We start from the raw sequence: 18,921 nt of genomic DNA on the forward strand, positions 1-18,921 counted from the left end.
GCTTTCATAAGCTTTGCAACCTGGCATCTTTAATGACTTCAGCAGCTAACAAAGACATAAAATATTGGAGCTACGTTTGGTAAGGCTACAGCAAGCTCAGTCAAATTCCAGTCTGAGAATTTATTAACTCTCTACAGTGTTATGAATAAACATCCAATGTAAGAAAACAGCATGGCATTGAATACACAGAGGGTAGGAGCACAAGTCTTGTGCACAATTCCATCTCCATCTCATTACTCCAGCCAAAAAAAAGGACAGCTGTAGCATTCCCCATGGATTGCATGGGCTGAGTTCACTTTTGAAAGGGAAGAGGGCAAAGCAACACTCAGTTTTTCTTCTCTGGGTTCTGCATGCCTCAAACACGGTTTCTCATTAAACCACTGCCATCTTTTCGGTCTCAGTTTATCTTCTCAACCCAAGAACAAAATGCCATCCAATTATACTGAAAAATATTCAAACATATTTATTCATTCTTTACAGATCAAGTAACTGCAATGAAGAACAAACAAATGATAGGAAAACATGGGAAATTTCAAGCTAAAAAAACCCTTAACCATAAACAAGGTATGTTACAGATGAAGATATACTCAGACACTTACTTCACATGCCAAAACACAGACTCGAGAAATTCATTCATTAGGAAGGGCATAAATTACTATTATTCAGGAAACAAAGAATTATCCAAAACTTTTCTATAGTGATCTAAACCATCCTCTGCATTTAAGTCTTCCTTTGACCTAGCACCTTCTGTCTGTTTTTTGCCCTCCTTTGGCTTTATGAATTTGGGTTTTTTTTTGTTTTTCAAACAAATAAGCTTTGGTTTTACCATAAACACCAAAACAAAAGTCAAAAGAATTTAGGGTAAAGTACCAAGGATCATCTTCCTAGATTGCTATACTGAAAGCCACAAAACTTTATATCATACTGTTATGCTTGCTTATCTTGAAATGATACATTTCTGTTTGTCTAGTGGTCTATGATGAGCAACATTCTAGATGAGGTAGATTCGAGAAATATTTATATTGCTATAATGATACAAATGTTGTGGGGGAGAGGGAGTGAAGGTGGCACAGGAATTTAATTACCCTTTTGCCCCTGCTATTCCTTTACCTCTGGAATATCAGATAGTGCTGCTAGCTGACCTTATATAACCTGAGTTTTGTTTTATCTCACTGAAATCCCTGAGACTTCATTCTCATTTTGTCTCGCTAACCAATTTTTATAATGTCTTTTTTTTAGCCTGATTGTAAGTAAAAGATTTAAGCTAATATGGGGTCTGCTAGTTCTGCTACATTTCTCCTCCCCTTTCTACCACCAGTAACAAGAGGTAGATAAGTGACGTGGAGGAAACTGTATATTTGAGAGGCTCAGTGGGGACTGGAGAAAAAGTTGAATTTATGAAGAGTGGGAGGGAATACATAAGAGGATAAAGGATGTAAATTTGTAGCTAAAGAGCAAGCTCCATTAGTTCTACTTCTCGCAGAACTGTATGTTCTAAAAATGTAGCGTTTCATTTCAGATTTTTGATTGAATGGAGTTTGAGGACAGGGCTGAACTTTAAAAGGTTAGTGGCTATAGCGTTTGTTCCTAGCAAACTTCTGAGGAGATCTCTTCCCAGTCTAAGACTGACTATATCAATACTGTCTTGACTATATCAATAGTGACTATATCAACAACGTGTCTGCACTTAGCGAGGAGGAGCAAGAAATTCCTGAACACTAACCATAAACAGCTTGCATGGATCCCTTTCTCCCCATTACATTACTTTCTGCCTCCAGCACAATCAAGGTACTGCTGTTAACACCCTTGCAGCACAGGGTAGAAACTAATGCTCAGAATTCAGAGCAGACAAATGTCATAGTTGTGCCAGAAAACGTCTGCTGAGCTTTGCTGGGTAAAGCAACCTCAAAACAAAACCATCAAAAAATGAACAAATCAATTAATGGTTTACAAAAAAAAAAAAGTCATCAAGCTGCTGCAGTAAAGTATAGAACAATTTTTTTTAAAAAAGTCAAAACAGCACTTTAAATTGCTAAGCTCCTAGAGGGGAAGCTCAAATCACAGCTTCATCACCACAGAAAGAATAAAGCTTATCCCTTAGAAAGCAGGCCAAGGTTGTCATCTCCTCTTCCCCCAAATCCATCAGCTCAGCAGTAAGGATGGGTCTTGGAAGTCTTTGAATTAATTTGGCTTCAGTGGTTTAGCACTTGCTAATCAATTTGACCACAGCTCCTTAGACTCATGCATCCATGCTGGTAATTTTGCTGGACAGACTCAGGATGACTTAGCTTGCAAAAATTGGTGTTTTCAGGCCAATATGGCCAAAGTAGAATCACAGTCTGGTGAGACTCAATACAGTTATCGGCCACTGCACAACACAGGTAAAACAATTCTATTTATCATTTTAAACAAAGTATAATTAACCCAAGAAGTCCAAGAAGGCAAGGCATCTGAGGACAGGCACTTGAAAGGATAAAAAACTAAGCCTTTTCTATGAATAGTCTGAACACCAGCTGGAAAGCAGAGAGGCTTTTCATACACATTTTTAAAGAAAAAACAACCCTCTTTTATGGGGTTTGACCAGGCCACAGCTGATGCACATCAACCAGGAGCATAAGAAGGTCAGTCCATAAATGCCCTCTGGAAAGTGCCCTGCCCTGGAGCACACAAAACAGGCCATCCACAAACGGTCCGTGCTCTGGCAGCCTGCCTGGCAGCAGTTCCACGTAGTAGCACTTATGAGCCATCTCCTGTAAACGAGCCTCATCTCACCTGCTGCAAAATTGAGCCAAATACTTCAGAGAAGTCACAGTGCTTGCTCCAAAAAACTCGGTTACAGTCTAATGTGAGGCGCAAACACAAGTGCAAATGACAAGTAATACGGCAGAGCTGGCTGGAGCCAGAACGCGAGACGCTGCAATGCAGTCAGATGAAAGTTATGTACACGCTCATCTCGAATGATCCCAGATGAGTCTTTCTAGCAGAGATGGAGGAATGGTCACTGTTAGTGATGTATCTTCTGAGCATCAGAGAAGTAAGGCTCAGAAAGGACTCAGTAAGGTGAAAGCTGGTGAATGTCTTGCAGGCCTCTTCACATCTACATTGTCACCTGAGGTACAGGAGCAGGAACGAAAGTTTCCTCATCTTTCACCGGTAAAGCAGAGTTCATCGGTTTTCTTTTTCAGAATTAGCGCACTCTGGAGTTTCTGTTAAAATTAAAGAATGAATTTCTTCTTCCTTAATTAACCTGTTGTAAGCATTCACAGAATCATCCTTTGCACAGATCTGAAAGAGAACAACATTTTTAACAGCGCTTCTTCATGGCAAGCATTGTTTTGTCAGCCCAATAAGACAGACCCATTTCACAATGCATAGCCTATATTATGGTGAAAAAGCCAAGGTAGCTGGGCAACAAACTGTGCTTATTAGGGACATGGCTTAGGCCTGGTTGACAGAAGAGTTGTCCTCTCTGGAGACAAGGAAGAACTGAAGGTTGGCCCCCATCTTAAGAGTGCTTCCAACTACAGCTAACGGGTGAAACTCAGGCAGGAGGATGGAGAAGTGAGGATATACACATCAGTAGAGTTTTCACGGAGGCCCCGAGCACACAGAGAAGACCAAGATAATACTCAGAGGCAAGAACATAGCGTTACTTGGGGCAATAACAAAGCACTTGTCAAAGCACGACAAAGCGTAACAGCTACCATACTTATGACCCTCATGGCCAAGAGTCCCATCTTAGTCCCATAATGACTAATACATGCTGAAATGTTTATCCAAAGGGTAGCAAACTAGGCGGCCAGATCCATGCTTTCCACATAGTTCTGGTTTATTATTAGGTGAACTCAGAATACCCCTGTGAAAAAAGGGAACACTGGATTTTGGACTCTGACTCCATTTACAATTGGGACGCCACAAAAGGAGACTTATTTTCAAAAAGTCCGTGATTCCTGCAACTCCTGTTCAACTGAGAACATCCAATGCACATGCAGCATCAAACACCCAGATAGTCACTATCCTCTATAAAGGTTTCACAGGTGGCATCAATTTTGAGATGCCACAGTGAGTCAGAAGGTCTCTTCCATGCAAGGGCTGCGTTCAGCGAACAACATACATTGCCTCATGTCCCGGTTTGAATTAGGGCTTGTCAGTGTACTTCCCTTAGGATTTTATGAAAAGCTACTGAGTTAGATTTGTTTAGAAATAAGAGTTTCCATAATCAGTATTATTTTTCCTGAAATAAGGGCCCATAGCAAGTCTTTCATCAACCAAAGCTTGAAGCAGCTCTAGTTAGTTTTGTTCTTTTACCAACAAGAAACTAAGTGTCCTGATTTACTTCATAGCTAACTGGCTGTGATAAATGTGAAAGTGATAAAAATGTAAGTTTCTGGAAGTCGAATATGAATAGCTTTATTCAGCATCATAAATATCAGCAACTAGCATGATATTGCTATAAATATCATGCATCATAAATATCATAAATATTCAGCATCATAAATATCAGCAACTAGCATTAATCTACTTCTGAATGTCCAGAAGTAGATTAATGGAGCTGAAAAAAAACACAAAAAAACCAACCAAACAAAACCAAAAAACCCCCCCAAACCACACAAAACCAAACCAAAACAACCACAAAAAAAATCCAACAACCAGAAAACCCCCACCCAAGAAACCCAACTCCCAAACCAACCCAAAACACATTTAAGGGACTAGCAGTCTGTGAAATAATAGAATAATGCAATTCTACTAATGTATCTAGAAAAGTATACGCAATTTGAGGGTAAAAAAAAAAAGTCCTTCTCAGCTTTGGGTAATTGTTTCTGAACAACTCTTATTACTGTAAATACTTACTCTTTGTACGATATACTTATATACAGTTAGTTTTAAGACAGACACAGGTATAAGGAAAAAGAAAATTGGAAGCCTACAGATTCCAGTTCAACAGATTAGTTGGCCCAACAGCTTCTTACTAACCTGGGAATCCTCATTCTGCTCTCCAAACATGCGCTTAAGAATTTCTCTAGGGTCCGGAATTGGTGGAAGAATTAGTATCTTCAGCCTTCAGAAAATTAAAAAGAAAAGCTTTAGATGAAAGATGTATTAATTTAAAAATCACCATTTTCATGTCATACTTGGGGGCAGTCAAGAAAATTTGTGGAGTCAGCTTTGGCATCACCGGGCAGCTTTCATTCTCTGCAACGGTAGCCCAATTCTCATTTTTACTCCCCGAGCCAAAAGAAAATGGGAATATTCACAGAGACAGATTCTGAATAACTTTCACTGTTGACAAAGACAGCAGCAAAAGTAGGGTTTTTTTTTAAATCTGGTAAAATATACTATATAAGCTTAATTTTTAATTTGGACTTCATTGCTTAAAGAGAGGGCATGCAATAGCTGTGCAACAAGAAGTTTACTGTAAGCATACATAAGCAATGTTACCCAAGCGCAACCAGAGAGTGTATATGGTCTATAAACCTAATTCTAATGACTGAGGCACAACGGGGCTGCCATTTTTGTTATGCAATGCATGCTATGGATAAAAGAGCGGCTACTGAAACATGCCACCCCATGGACAGTTACCTGGAAGAGAGATGAATTGTAACCCCAGTCACAGACCAATCAGAATTAGTGGATCGTAAATAAAGGGAGATCATTATTTACCTTTTTAGATAAACTAGTAGAATTATCATAGATACTGCTACTATTAATGGAATGGTGATTATTAAAACAAAATAGAACGTAGAGTCTGTCTTCTCACCTGGAAAACAAAAATTGTAGAAACTTATGGATGTTTTGGGAGGCTTTTTAGGAATAATGACAACAAATTAAATAATTCTCTAGTTAATTCACAGACAATGTTTTTCAAATATATTAGCACTTTTGTAGGCAAGGACTCATTTTTCAAAGCATGATATTATAATGTGGATACATTTGGCAAGAAAATGAAAACCAGCAAGACTCAGGGCTGAAAAACTGACAGCACTGGAAAGGGGTTATTGCACAGCTACACAGATGGCAACCCCATCACCACAGATAGCAGTACAGGCAGTAGCTGACGGCACTGCGGAAGGACTAGAACTCTCTTGCCCTCTTTTCACCAACAATTAAATAGACACATAGGAAGATGATCTTCAACTCTCATTTACTTAGCAGACAAACGGTATTAGATGCCTTACAGATGAAGAATAAAGTGCAACAAATTGCAGGAAGAATAGTTCTCACCAATACTCTTTTCTTCACTCCAGTCGCTACAGAGCTTGCTGCTGTAACACTCGGGCTTTGGTTTTGCTCTCACTTTGAAGATGTACTTGCTGTTAGGATCAACGCTCGGAATTGACGTATAATTATTTTCAACCTAAGGTGAAAAGAAAAGGTAATTTGCCTTGTTCAATTACCAACATATTCTCAGTCATTTACAAGCCCATTTTCATTGTGCACTTAATGTATTTGGAATGTTTTGATGGAAGATCGTTTTGTGAATACTGAACTTCATATAAAAAGACATAGTAGCATTGAACCAGCACAGACTGCCTAAACAGAGATTCCAAAGCTAAGATTTAAACTTATTCACTGCTACATCTATCATACAGCATTTGGCATCAATGATTAAACTAAGACTCAGTATCTGGAACACTGCCTTTTTTTTTTTATTTTTGGAGAAACATCTGTGATTTACACTGCCTTCCCCTCTCTGTCAGGGCAGCAATGCTGATCCAACTTTGACCATGCAAAAGTCTTCTGTGATGCCTCTACAGAGACAGGCAAACACACTAGCTGGGATCAAACTTCACTTATTTTTGATCCAAAATGCCAGTTTCCTGAGAAATGTTGATATTATTCGAGTTTGCTAAATTTGGGGTAGGACACACAACTAAATATGCTCTGCAGGAGAAGACTGCCACCTTACTTTTAAATTTATCATATTGTTTACCATTCTGATCAAACAGTAGAGTCAGTTTGGCTATGCAGATACAGGCATGAGTACATCCAGACACTGAAGTCAATGCTTTTTACACATACATTAAGGTCAGTGTATCTAAGAGTGCATGCCTTTTTCTTCCCTCCCATCCTCAGTCTTTTTATCCCCTTGCTTTTCTGTATAACATTCTGTGTTCTTGTGTGCACGCACAATTAATTCTGCTTTATGATAATCAAGTCACATAATTCAAGAACAAAGCAGTCATCTGACTGAGCACAGACCAACGACAGGAAAACCCAACACCAGCAGAGCAAAGTCCCATATCACTGAGAAGCAAAGAGGCACATGCACTGCAGTATACTTCCTGATAAGTGTTGTTTAGTTTAGTGTATACTTCTTTATCAGACTGTTCTTACACGTTACTGCTTTGCCATAACAAATAATGGCAAGAATTCAGAAGATTTGTATGAATTGTGTTGTATAGGTATTACTACCAGAAACCTACTGTATGGGAGAAAAAAATCTTATGTCCCCCTAACACTTCCAGCTAGTGCACCAGACCCATTCCTATGCAGCATATATAATTCTTCACTTTTAAACAGAAAATATTTGAGTTACTGTGAATATCAACACAAATTATAAAAGATACGTAGGAAAAAAAAAATCAGTTAACTGTAAGTAATGAAAAATTACCTTAATTATCTGAGCGGTGTCCAAATCACCATTGTGATATTCAACTTCATAAAATAAACAATTTTCTGGAAAGGTGTCTGATTCACTCCATTCTACATATATTTCATCATTAGTCTTTGACAGTTTAACTTGTCTCGGAGTAGCAGGTTTTACTGAAATGCAAAATGGAAGAATTAGTTTAAAAGTGTATTTCAGTGCTCACAAAAACTGTTCAAGTCCTGTATTGCATCATATTACACCAATTCAGGAACAGAAAGAGGAAAAAGTTAGCACCAAAAAGTCAAGAAAGAATAAAAACGACTAAAGAATAAGAGTAAAAATTAGTGGAAAATGACACCCCACCCCCCCAACCCCCAAAAAACAAACCTTGTCTATATAATTCCCAAATCAAAGATCAATAGAAGAAGGGAGCATTTAATCATGTTGTCTCATCCACAGCTTATGAAGTGCAAGCTTCTCAAACACAACAATATACTAGCAAACTTCTTTTTTTAATTATTTTTTATGATGTGGTGTTAAACTTACCAAGGGTGGTAGGATTTTCACTTGCACACACAGGCCTAATTTCTTCAGAATCATCTCTAATCAAAATACTTATAGCTGGGTAAGTACTGGTGACTTTTGGGAAGCTAAGATTGAAAATGCATCCAAAGATTCCTTGGTGCATAGAATAGTTGCTGCACTTCTTATGGTTTTTCAAACCATCAAACCTATAGGAATAAAAATGTTTTTTTTTAACTTCAAAAGAATAGGACAGCAAGGGGCCAGCTTGTTCTTAAACCTGTTGCGAATTCTAAAGACTGATCTTGCATTAAAGCTGTACTATAGCATATATAAAAATAAAGCTAAGCAAAATAAGAAGCTTCTCATTTATCTCAAGCTTTAGAAAGAATATTATTTTTGTAAAGAGTGTCAAGCAGCAGAAAGAGCGGGAGGTTTGCTTTATATCCAAGCACCAAATACAACAGCTGCTTTCAGCTTTGGTTCACGTTTTCCACATGGGAAAACAATTTCAAGGAAAAAAAAAATATTTAGAAAGCAAACTAATTTGTGTCCCTTCCTGTCAACAGAATTTCACTTCTATGATAGAATGACCTGATCAATCTCCTTCAGCAATGCCTCAGGTATTGCAGATCTTGCTTGAGATGGTTGAGTTTCACCTATTGCTGCATTTGCTTTTCAAAATGTCAGTATTCACTTCCAATAACAGAGAAGGTATGACAACCTTCTTCCTTGCTTCCCTTTGTTTGCCAAGTCCCAATGAAAACGTGCCAGTAGCTTTTCCTCCCGAGAAAACGGATTTATTTATTTATTTATTTAAAAGTGGTACAGAGTAAATCAGAGCTTCATTTAGGAGCACAATAGGAATGATGTTCCCCTACTTCACATCTCAGTGAATCACATACAGGGGCTTGGGAAGCCAAACCCCTCTGTCCTGTTTTCAGGACAGACCCCTTTTTTATCCACCCTTCTCACCTCCTGCCGTGGGGCTGATGAAGCCGGGAGGCATTCAGAGCAGACAGCACCATGCCGATGCATCAACCTGCTCTTGTAAGCCTCTGTTTCAGCAAGTATTACTGTGCACTGACTGGATTTGTTTGTTCTAAGCTAATGTCATATTCATGTTCATTTTGGATGAAAAGATAGGGTTTTAGAGGAAAATATCAATGAAGAATATAAAATGGAACTAAGCAATAATTTTTCAGGTCACTGTTCAGTCATTTCTGGGGAGGAAAAAAAAACCCCACAAAACAAAATGAAGATTAAAAACCCCAAACACACAGCCAAAAACAAACCCTCACCTGCACTACGGAAAATGTATCTTTCAGTCCAAAAGTCAAGTGCTTCCTTGGTTTTCAGCTTTAAAACCAGAAACAAAAGTATTTTTCTTTCTAAGCAGCATGAATCAAAACACACTGCTGTCACTGCAGCTACATCTTTCATCAAACTAAGGGGTAAGTTGAAAAGAGCTCTAATTAAAGCATTATTCCAGTAAGTGTCGATATACCCAGAAATTCAGATCTTCAATGCCTCATTGGTACTGTTCTTGTAATAAAGAAAAATTTTCTTTCAGTAGCAGTTTAGAGAGAGAACAGTCCTCCCTGCATTTAACTAAAGCAGCAAGTGTTCTGCTGTTTGCTGTCCAAATGCATTAAATCGAACAGTTAGCCTGTGAGGCTGCCACTGGAGAGGGAGAGGAAAAAGTTTATTTAGTTAGTTCAGATAAGATAAAAAGCTGATTTAAACTACAACAAGGGGCTTTCAGAAAGAAAACTTCAATATTTCTACAGAAGCTAATGCAATCTGGCATTTCACAAGCTCCATCAACATGCAGAAATATGCATAGATTAGCGTGCACAGATCTTGCTGCCAAGTTTTTGCTCACACCACAACTCTGTTCCTTTGGAACAGGAGTCCATTTATGGCAGTCAGCTGGCAAGCGTGGATGATGATAAAAAGATGTTCTCCATAACTTTCAAGGTGAATCGGTTATTTATGACATCGAAGATACAAACCAAACTACTGTTAAGTGTTATTAATGCTTTCATACCATTTTCCAATGATTTAAGAGCTGACACATACATTAGTAAGTGAATCTGACTTAAATGGCCCATGTTTATTGGCCTGCAAAAAAAGCAATTAATACATTGGTCTTGCTCAGTTCTTAATTCTTCCCCCTTTGAATCCACAATCAGAAAAAATTAGAAAGCCAAAGCAGTTATTTTTAAAATGGGCTGCAGAAGCAGCCAGTGCTTCTCATAAAAGTTACATCAACTTCCCAAAAAGACTCAGAAACAGCAACCGCTTGACCCTTCCATAGTGAAGTTTTCTGTTGGACAGGACCCAACGCTAACTTGTACGAAATGCCCTGGGATCTTCCAAGGCAACAGGAAGCGGACAAGTAAAACGCCTAATGTAAAACTAAAGATTAGCACTAAAGCGCTTTAGAGTTGGGAATAAAAAGTTCATACGAACCAGTAGAACAACGTGTAATTGGTATCACTGCTTGCATTCTCCCCAGGACGCCACGTACAAATCATGTACTCCAAATTGTGCCAAATACAGCTCAAGTCAACAGCAGCAGTACCTGGAATACCTGCAAGGCAAGTTGGAAAGATCTCTTAAGATTTATTTTGCCAGCAGTCTTGTTTCCAGAAGTAAAACATCCCTTTTCACATAACTGAAACTGTCTGGAAGGCAAAGACGGGTTACCTCTCAGCCCGCACTGCCTGTCTCAGCATAGCCAGTGATGAATTCCAGTTGTTTATTGCTTGCAATAGCTGAAATCTCAGCAAGGCAACTTCTAAACGCAAGCTAATTCTAACAGGGATTCTCAGTTTCCACCATGTCTGAATTACTACTTAGAGCTACCTGATGCTAAGGACAAGGTGTTGAGTCAGGAAAATATTTTTTTCTATTAAGCTACAGATACTTTAAAAAGGAGTTAAAGTAACTGGCAACTATAGGGATAGCACTTAGCTTTGTTATAGTTACTACAGCCATCAATGTTAAAAATAAGCAGCATTTAAGTATAGTATCTTCTCCAGATACAATATTAGTGTCTCAGTATTCTGAATATTGAAACACCTGCAGATCTTAAATGCGGACAAAAGCAACACTGAGGTAAGTTGAATTTTTAATTGAGACCCATACACCTCTAGACAGTCACTTCAACGTATTGAAAACCCAAACTACAGAACATAAATACAAATGAGTACATAGCAATTGTGAATAGACACATCAATGTATCTCCCAGGCAGAGCAATTACAGAATAAAGTCCTTCATATTCAATCTTGCATTTTTTATGGTACAAGTTCTTCATACTGTATTATCATATTACAGAACATTAGATATTTTTTCCTTTTAACAAGTTGCAACGTCTCCAACAACTAAAAAAAAAAAAAGACTTAATTTTATCAAGAGTCCAGACTTTTATTGATAGCAAACCCCAAAATACCTTCTACTTCTAAGCTTGCATTCTCCCTGAAGCAGTAACTAAAGAGTATAGGAAAATGAAACTGGTTTTCCTATTGCAAGAAGTATTTAAAAATATTTTATGTGCAAGCAGACTTTTAAAAGCCCCAACCTGTTTAGTACATGCTGTCCTAATGATCCGCTTCCCTGATTTTCCAGAATACCCTTTTGACAGACACACAGACAAGCCTGATAGGGTCTCAGATTCTCCCATCCACATGCCGTTTTCATCCACATAGAGTCACACTCCTGGGTTAGACAGACTTTTACTACTCAAGGCAAGAGGCTCTATTTCCTTGCTGTACCTCCTAACTTCCAGCATCCAGCAGAATACATTATTCCTTAAAGTCTGCTTCCTAACAATTTTGCTATGGACCCCTTATTGCTGGATGTCAAGAAAAAAAAATATTTTTTCTCTATTCATTTTGCTATGCACAGCTTTGTAGACCCCAGTCATCTCTTTTAAAAAAGACAGAACCCTACTATAATTATTTAATTAAGTCATTTATTTATTCAACAAGTTGTTAAATTTGCTAGATTCATCCCTCTAAAATAACCCTACATTTGTAAATGTTAGACACTTTTGCTTGTACAGAAAAATCATACAAAATAAACTGACTTAGATGTTAGTCACAAAGTCAGCAGGCTTAATACAACCTAAGTTATCTCTTATCCCACAACCAGAGCATGGCAGGGACAAGAGGAATGACAGGAATCACATCATTGTCTTGGAAGAACATTTAAATTTTACAAGCTCGTCCATAAGGTTTTAAGCGTCGGAAGACTCCACTTGGGTTTAAATGTAGTATAATCGTTCTGTTTAAGCTCTATCAATTGAGCTAGCCCTTGTGTCTGGTATGTCTCTATTTCTCTATAATGTATTTCTATGATATTTTGTTAAAATAGCAGAGAAAACAAGGCCATGTCTCCTCAGGCCCAGAGAGTCACATCTGTCTCGGGTCTGGCTGCTGCACGTGTTACCTTCTGGCTTAAGAGAGGTCTCCACCCATCGGCTGGGCTCGCTGGCATTATCGTACTTGCATTCACTTCTCACTTTGAAACGCATTTCCTCATTCAAGAATATATCCGTCACACGGAAGCGACTCTTACTCCATTCCTGGGTTTAGATGGGGGGGAAAGAAAACCAGAACACTTGGCATACCATATCAGACACATGGGAATTACTATTAATGTAAGAATACATTACAGGCCCTCACAAAGACTGCAACTCAAAGCCAAATGAAAGGAGTGTCTGACAACATGGGAAGCCTCAGCATCACTTTGCTTTTCTTTTTTGCCATCAGGCACACCCAGAACTCACCAAAGGAAAACTACTTCTACTCCAGTGACCTGTAGACACAAGCAAAGGCCACACAGAAATCAAGGAACAAGTATAACGTGGGGGGAAATTATCATAAACTCTTCACAAATAATGCAAAATAAGCATGTTTACACTACAGCTATATAAACAGGAGCTTACAGATCTAACCTTCATCTTTCTGTGCGCGCACATGAGTGCAGGATGAACAGAAAAAAGAACCAAAAAGCAATGAGAAGAGTTTGCATGGATTTAAGGAGCAAAAGAAGAAAATTATCAAAACAAATCCACAAATGGCTATTAAATACAGTGACAGCACATCAGGCCCAAGTAGTCCATGAGCTTCCATTTTCAGAAGAGAGCATGCATGTGTGTGAGAAAAGGCTTATCATACACTTACTTGAGCATCTTTTATTGGGCTAGGGGGATACCTTTTACTTAACTGGGAACAGGATTAAAAAAAAAATAAAAATCTTTGTTATGACCAAAGAATGGTGTAACCACTCGTGTATAAAAAAAAATAACAAATAATAAGAGGGCAAGGAAATCAAACAGCAATGAACAGACTAGGTTCTACTAGTTGTAATGCAAAAAGTCTGGTTCACCCTGTCATGTGAAATCACTGTCCCACAGCTCTTTCATGGCTGTTGACCTTAACAGCTGTTAGACACTTCCACAAACTCATTCAGCTCGTTAACCAAGCAGACTTTCAACTTGTTAATTTGTTAATGAACCCATCAAAAGAGGTAAACAGGCTTCTGCTGAGTTAGCAAGTTCAACTGGCTCATCTAAAGGTCCAATGAAGATCATTAGAGAAAGGGGTGTCAAAAATGAACTATCACCCTTTTAGCACTGTTAAGCCATTAAATCAGCTCAGCTGTTTGCAAAACTACAGACTTACTTCAAGTCCAGGATATCCTGGGGCTGTCAGAAAAGCATGGCAGTCACTGTGAAGAGGCCATTGTAAACATCAGGCCATAAAACAGTAATAGGGCTCAACAACAAAGGACTGTTTTAAGAGGCATCATATAGATTTTAACCATATCTGAAATAGCAGCGCTGCCGGCCCCACAGTCGGTGCATATTCAAGGCTTCAAATTCTGACAGTTTGGAATTATGGACTGATAGCATATTATCTTACTGGCAATAAATTGTAAAAATATTTGTCCTATGGCCCCTTCAGTACTATGGCAATGCTGCTCTCATTCCTGACCAAACAGTTGTTAATCCATACCAAGGATCACATCTGGGCTGCAAACCATCCGACATAGAAATAAAAACAAAAGCCCCCCCCCCCCCCCCTGAAGTTCTACAGTTTCTCTTCCAGGGAACAAATGTGTTCCATGTTGTATTCATAACACATCCCCATGGATAACTGTAAGCGCAGGTGCTGGACAGGGCAAATGCAGGAATACGTTAACACTTGGCATTACCTCCAGAAGACACTGTCAAATCACAGATACATCAAGGTTAATGTGGACATTTCTTTCTTAAATTGAGTTCAGAGTGAAGGAGATCGGCCTTTGCAAATTGCCATTAAAGTCTTAAAGATGTAGACTGCCCTGTATATATTTTATTTTTTCTAGGAAGCTGCATAAGCAAAGACTGAAACAAGTCTTTTTGCATTATTATGGTACTTCTGTGTTATTAGTAGCAGCTCAATTATCAGAGAGCGACAGACAGATTTTTCTGATCTGAAGATCCCACATGCTGGTATGACTCGTTCTTGAGGTTTTGATCCCATGACAAGAATTAAAGGCTATATTAAAACTGTATTTATATACATTTATATATGTATATATGCTTACATACACACAATTTTATCACAGTAAGACATTTACTGGAGCATAGCAGCGTTTAAAGAGGCGATGCACTTACTCTTTTGTCCTGAGGGACCTTATCAATCACGATGTCGCTGGAATACTCCAGGTCACAGCTACTGCTGACGTTCTCTGGGGGGTTCCACGTCCAGTTCAGGGTGCAGATTTGGATAAATGTGTAGCCCAGGTTGGATGGAGGTGGAAGAACTTTTGCTCCTAGAAGAAATAAGTTATCAGTGTAACAATCTTGTTGGTCCACATTTTACCCTTAGTAACACTGACCAATTTTTAACTCTCCAACAGAAAAGAACACAAAAGACTTCTCAACTTCACTAGCTTGTATTTGCTATCAGATAAATGCCCACTAAATTGTTGCTACTATTCCTGTTATCTCAGTCTATTAATCGCTTAAATAATTATAATAAATGCACACACAAAAAAAATTGAAAAGTAATTTTAAAGAAATTGTTGCATGCTGCAATGTAGTAGCTGTGGTAATGAAACTTATGCTCGTGGAGGGAGGATAAGTCTCATTTTTTGGATCTTTTCTGCTGCGAGTTTGCATCGCGCATGATGAATCTTTAGTAAAAATAGTAAATACATTTTCTGGAGCAATTAACACTTTATTCTACCCCAAAAGTATCCATCAATGCAGTTTTAGAGAGAAAACTTTAAAAAGACAAGGGATTACATCTTGCAGGCGACAGCTGTAGGTTAGAACCACAATTTAGCCCAATCCAAGCAAAACCGAGAATGTTAAAAAACAACAAAGAAACCACAATGCTTTTTCAATTACTCACCTATTAAACTTTTAATGCTATGCTTTGGCACAGTGAACAAAACCAGTGTGGGACAAATAGTAATTCACTGCTGGTGCACTTCAGTGGTACATTTTCTCACCTCCCCAAAAGCAAGATAGAAGCGGAGGAAGAGACATGACTCAGAGAGAGCTGCTGGAATAAATCCATTTGTGCATTGACCCTTCCTCACTCTTGTGCACTGAGTCACAGACTACTCAATATCCAGTCATACAGCTTAAATGTCTTACTAGAAAACAAAGAAGGGAAGTGTGGCAGAAAACAGAAAATTGCCAGGAAAAATTAAAGTATGTGCCAGACTCCAATTCTAGAAAAAATTACCAACTGCTAATTACCTGAGAAAATGAAAGGGAATTTTGTTTTTTCTTAAAGGGCTACTCTAATGTGTACTATTAGGAGATATTAAATGAGAGGCCAAATGAGACTGCTTCTCAAGGGTATCTACAGGTACCATCACTGAGGCACCACCACCTATTTATCTGTGGAAAGAAAGTACCCTTGTTACACAGTAGTTTCACAAACACTTCAAACTGATATCAACTAGGGCTGCAGGTCTTGCTCGTCCCAGGAAACCAGGCTCAACCTGCCCCAGCATTTGGGGGAGCACATAGGGAAAGGGCAGAATAATTCCACCGAGATCAGTTTTCCCATCCAGGTCACAGTGCAGCCCCATTTCCTTCTGCTAGTGCAAGGAAGAGGGCAGATGGAAAGGCAAAACGGCTTCTTTCAGCAAGAATTCTGCTCAAAGCATCCATGACACCATTATCTTACATTTCCTGAGAGCCTTAGCTGCCAAAGCTGAAGAAAATTAATCAAACTCCTGGAGCTTTCTCAGACCTTTGCAGAGTTAAAGGACCGGCAATGGTAGAGATCAGACATTACTACCATCTGCGTGTCCGCGTGTATGTGCGGATAATGTATGCTCGCACAGAAAATGAGACTAATGACTAGAATTTACTGTTTTAGTCTGAATATGCTTAGCTTTTTTGAATACTTAAAACTTTTGAGATTTTTCTGTTTGTTTGTTCAGTTTTACAGCTGGCCTTGGGAGCAGAGAAGACAAAGTTTTGTTCTTACAAAAATACAGTCTCCTCTGAGAAAACTGAACGTAGCCAGAGCATCTTTGCCTACTACCTGTTCCGCTAACAAAAGCTTACGACAGGTTTTAGTAACAGCATCGGGAGCTTAAGTTTACAAATACTGAATCCTTTAGATCATGTAAAAAAATAAATATATTTATTCAACAAGACTACACAGCTCCAAACATTGTCTTTTCATGATCACACTTTTTATTACCTACAAAAGCCACAAACCATTTTAAAAAAATAGTGTCATCCCTGATTGTCGTTCTGAAGTTCTACACATTTCCTTTTAATAGGTTTGATTAGAAGTAACTGTGCTTAAGCTTGCAGATCTCTAACCTCACAAAGTAAGAGCTGGGAATACTCAAAGTTTAGAAATAAATTAATAAATTGTATTAGCATAAAAAGTTTAAATCTAGTAGGTTTTAGATTAGTCTATACAATCTGAAGCTCATGCTTTAATGTTATATTCAGCTGAAGATTTGCTTTTATTCATAGGCTTGGCCAGTCTCTACTTTTGTTGTATAAAATATACATACACCCTAATACTTTTGTTATTAAAATCTAATCGCTACAGCAATTTAGCAGAACAACTCAAAGACCAACTATGAAACATAGACAAGACGTTATTTCACTATTAAAAAACAAAGCCACAGTGATGCTTTGAAGAAAATAAAGTGCAGCAGTAACTAGCAGAGATTAGCTGAGGCAATCCTGCATAAGAAAAATTTTATTTCTAAAAGCGATGCTGTGGAAACATCAACAAATACTTTGCATCAAGTATCATAAAAGTGTTGTAAAGTATCATAAAATACTTTGTATTTGTATTTTGTCCTCCTGTATTTTCTTAAGGTTGATTTCATAGTTATAAACCGAATTGTAGCCAGTTGAAAAATAACAATTCTCTAATGTTTGCAACTGCATTTTTGCATAACATAAGCAAAGACAGAACTAATGAGGCTTCGAGCCCCGTTTCTGATTAAACCCTCTCAGACACGCACACATCTTTCCTGCAACTAAACGTTCGTGTTTCCAAAAGCGCGGAAACTAAAAGTAACGGCAAACGTAATGTACAAAGCACACGACAAGGGCAACTTTATGCCCAGAGCTCCCACAGCCAGCAAAGCCAAAGGCGGCAAAGGCAGCGAAGCCAAAGGCAGCTCCCGCCGTGCTACCAGCGGCTGCCTTCGCCTGACTTCCAGGAATCCGCCGCAAGACACACGCACAGAGAGAAGGGCGCTGGTTTGGTTTCTGCCTCGGCTCTTAAGGCAGAGACACTCCCGGGAACCGAAGACAGAGCTCAAAAGATTTCTGCTGACCCTGTCAACCGCTGCCTTCCAGAGAGAGAAAAGCAGATTTTTAAGCATCCCCGTTCCTCTGCCCGGCAAGAGGCCGGGCGCTACCGGCATCGCTCTTGCACGCAGCCGACGCGCTTCGGGCGATTTCGACTACAAAATGAAAGCATTTGACTTAACTATAAGAACACAGACGCACCGAGCCCACAGCCGAGCGGCCAGCGCAGCTCCCACGGCCGCCCGACCCGCGCACGGACGGGTCCCCGCAGCGGCTCCCGCGCGGTGTCCCAGCCCCGCCTCGGGTCGGCAGCGAGCGGCCCCGCGGCCCCGGCTGCGCCGGCCGGGACGAGCGCCCGGGAGCGGAGCGGGGCGAGCCCGGCTCGGGGCTGGCAGCCGGCCGGTGGTCCCGCTCCCCTTCCCGCTCCTACCTGCCGCCGGCCCCGCGGCGACCACCCAGCAGACGGCGAGGAGAAGCCGGCACCGCAGCGGGGCTCCGGGAGGATCCATGGCTCCGGCGTCCCGGCCGCCCGAGCACGGCCCTTCGCTCCCACTTCCCGTCGCGGGGGCCGGGCCAGACGGGAAGAGCCGCGACGCGGCCCGCCCAGGTAACCCGAGCCCAGCGGGGAGCGGCGGCCGGCGGCAGCGGTCCGCCCCCGCTACCTGGGCAGCGCCGGCCGCCGCCCTACCCGCCCCGGGGCTGGGCTGCCGGCCCCCGCCGCGGGGCTGCCGGCCCCCGCCGCCCCCCCGACAGCGCCGCTCCGGGGCTGCCCGCTGCCGCGGGGCCGGGCTGCGTCTCCCCCGCTGCGAGGGCAGCGTCCGCGGCAGTCCCTGGCCCCGCGCTGCCCTCCCTCTGCCGTCCCCCCGCCGGCCGCCCCCTGCCTTCCTTCCGGTCTCTGCTGGCCGCGGCCGCCTCCCGCAGCCGCACCGCGGAGACGCTTCTTTCCCCCGGAGCCTCTGGCCTCCCAGGGGCCCTCCCCAAGCCCCGCCTCGGCCCTGCTGC

General features: G+C 40.6%; 1 protein-coding gene across 1 annotated transcript; it reads right to left on the minus strand.

Moving 5' to 3' along the window:
• Positions 1-1,227: 1,227 nt before the first annotated feature.
• IL13RA1 (interleukin 13 receptor subunit alpha 1) lies at positions 1,228-18,562 on the minus strand. The gene is made up of 10 exons (XM_072876882.1): positions 18,350-18,562; positions 14,785-14,942; positions 12,570-12,705; positions 10,589-10,709; positions 8,138-8,322; positions 7,613-7,764; positions 6,223-6,355; positions 5,662-5,758; positions 4,975-5,059; positions 1,228-3,285 (listed from the first exon to the last, which is right to left on the minus strand). Exons 1-10 carry the CDS (start codon positions 18,426-18,428, stop codon positions 3,166-3,168), a joined length of 1,266 nt encoding a protein of 421 aa, XP_072732983.1. The 5' UTR covers positions 18,429-18,562; the 3' UTR covers positions 1,228-3,165.
• Between the last annotated feature and the right edge of the window lie 359 nt (positions 18,563-18,921).

This window comes from Ciconia boyciana, chromosome 12 (assembly GCF_034638445.1).
Source record: "Ciconia boyciana chromosome 12, ASM3463844v1, whole genome shotgun sequence".
NCBI classification, from domain to species: Eukaryota; Metazoa; Chordata; class Aves; order Ciconiiformes; family Ciconiidae; genus Ciconia; species Ciconia boyciana.

What these genes read in the sequence shown, in the direction of transcription:
- IL13RA1 (XM_072876882.1), bottom strand. Translation starts at nt 18,428, where the DNA reads ATGGATCCTCCCGGAGCCCCGCTGCGGTGCCGGCTTCTCCTCGCCGTC. An exon ending in GACCTCTCTTAAGCCAGAAG is followed by an intron (nt 10,710 to 12,569) that starts GTAACACGTGCA and finishes CTTGCCTTGCAG; the next exon opens with GTATTCCAGGTACTGCTGCT. An exon ending in AGCAGAATGAGGATTCCCAG is followed by an intron (nt 3,286 to 4,974) that starts GTTAGTAAGAAG and finishes GTTCTCTTTCAG; the next exon opens with ATCTGTGCAAAGGATGATTC.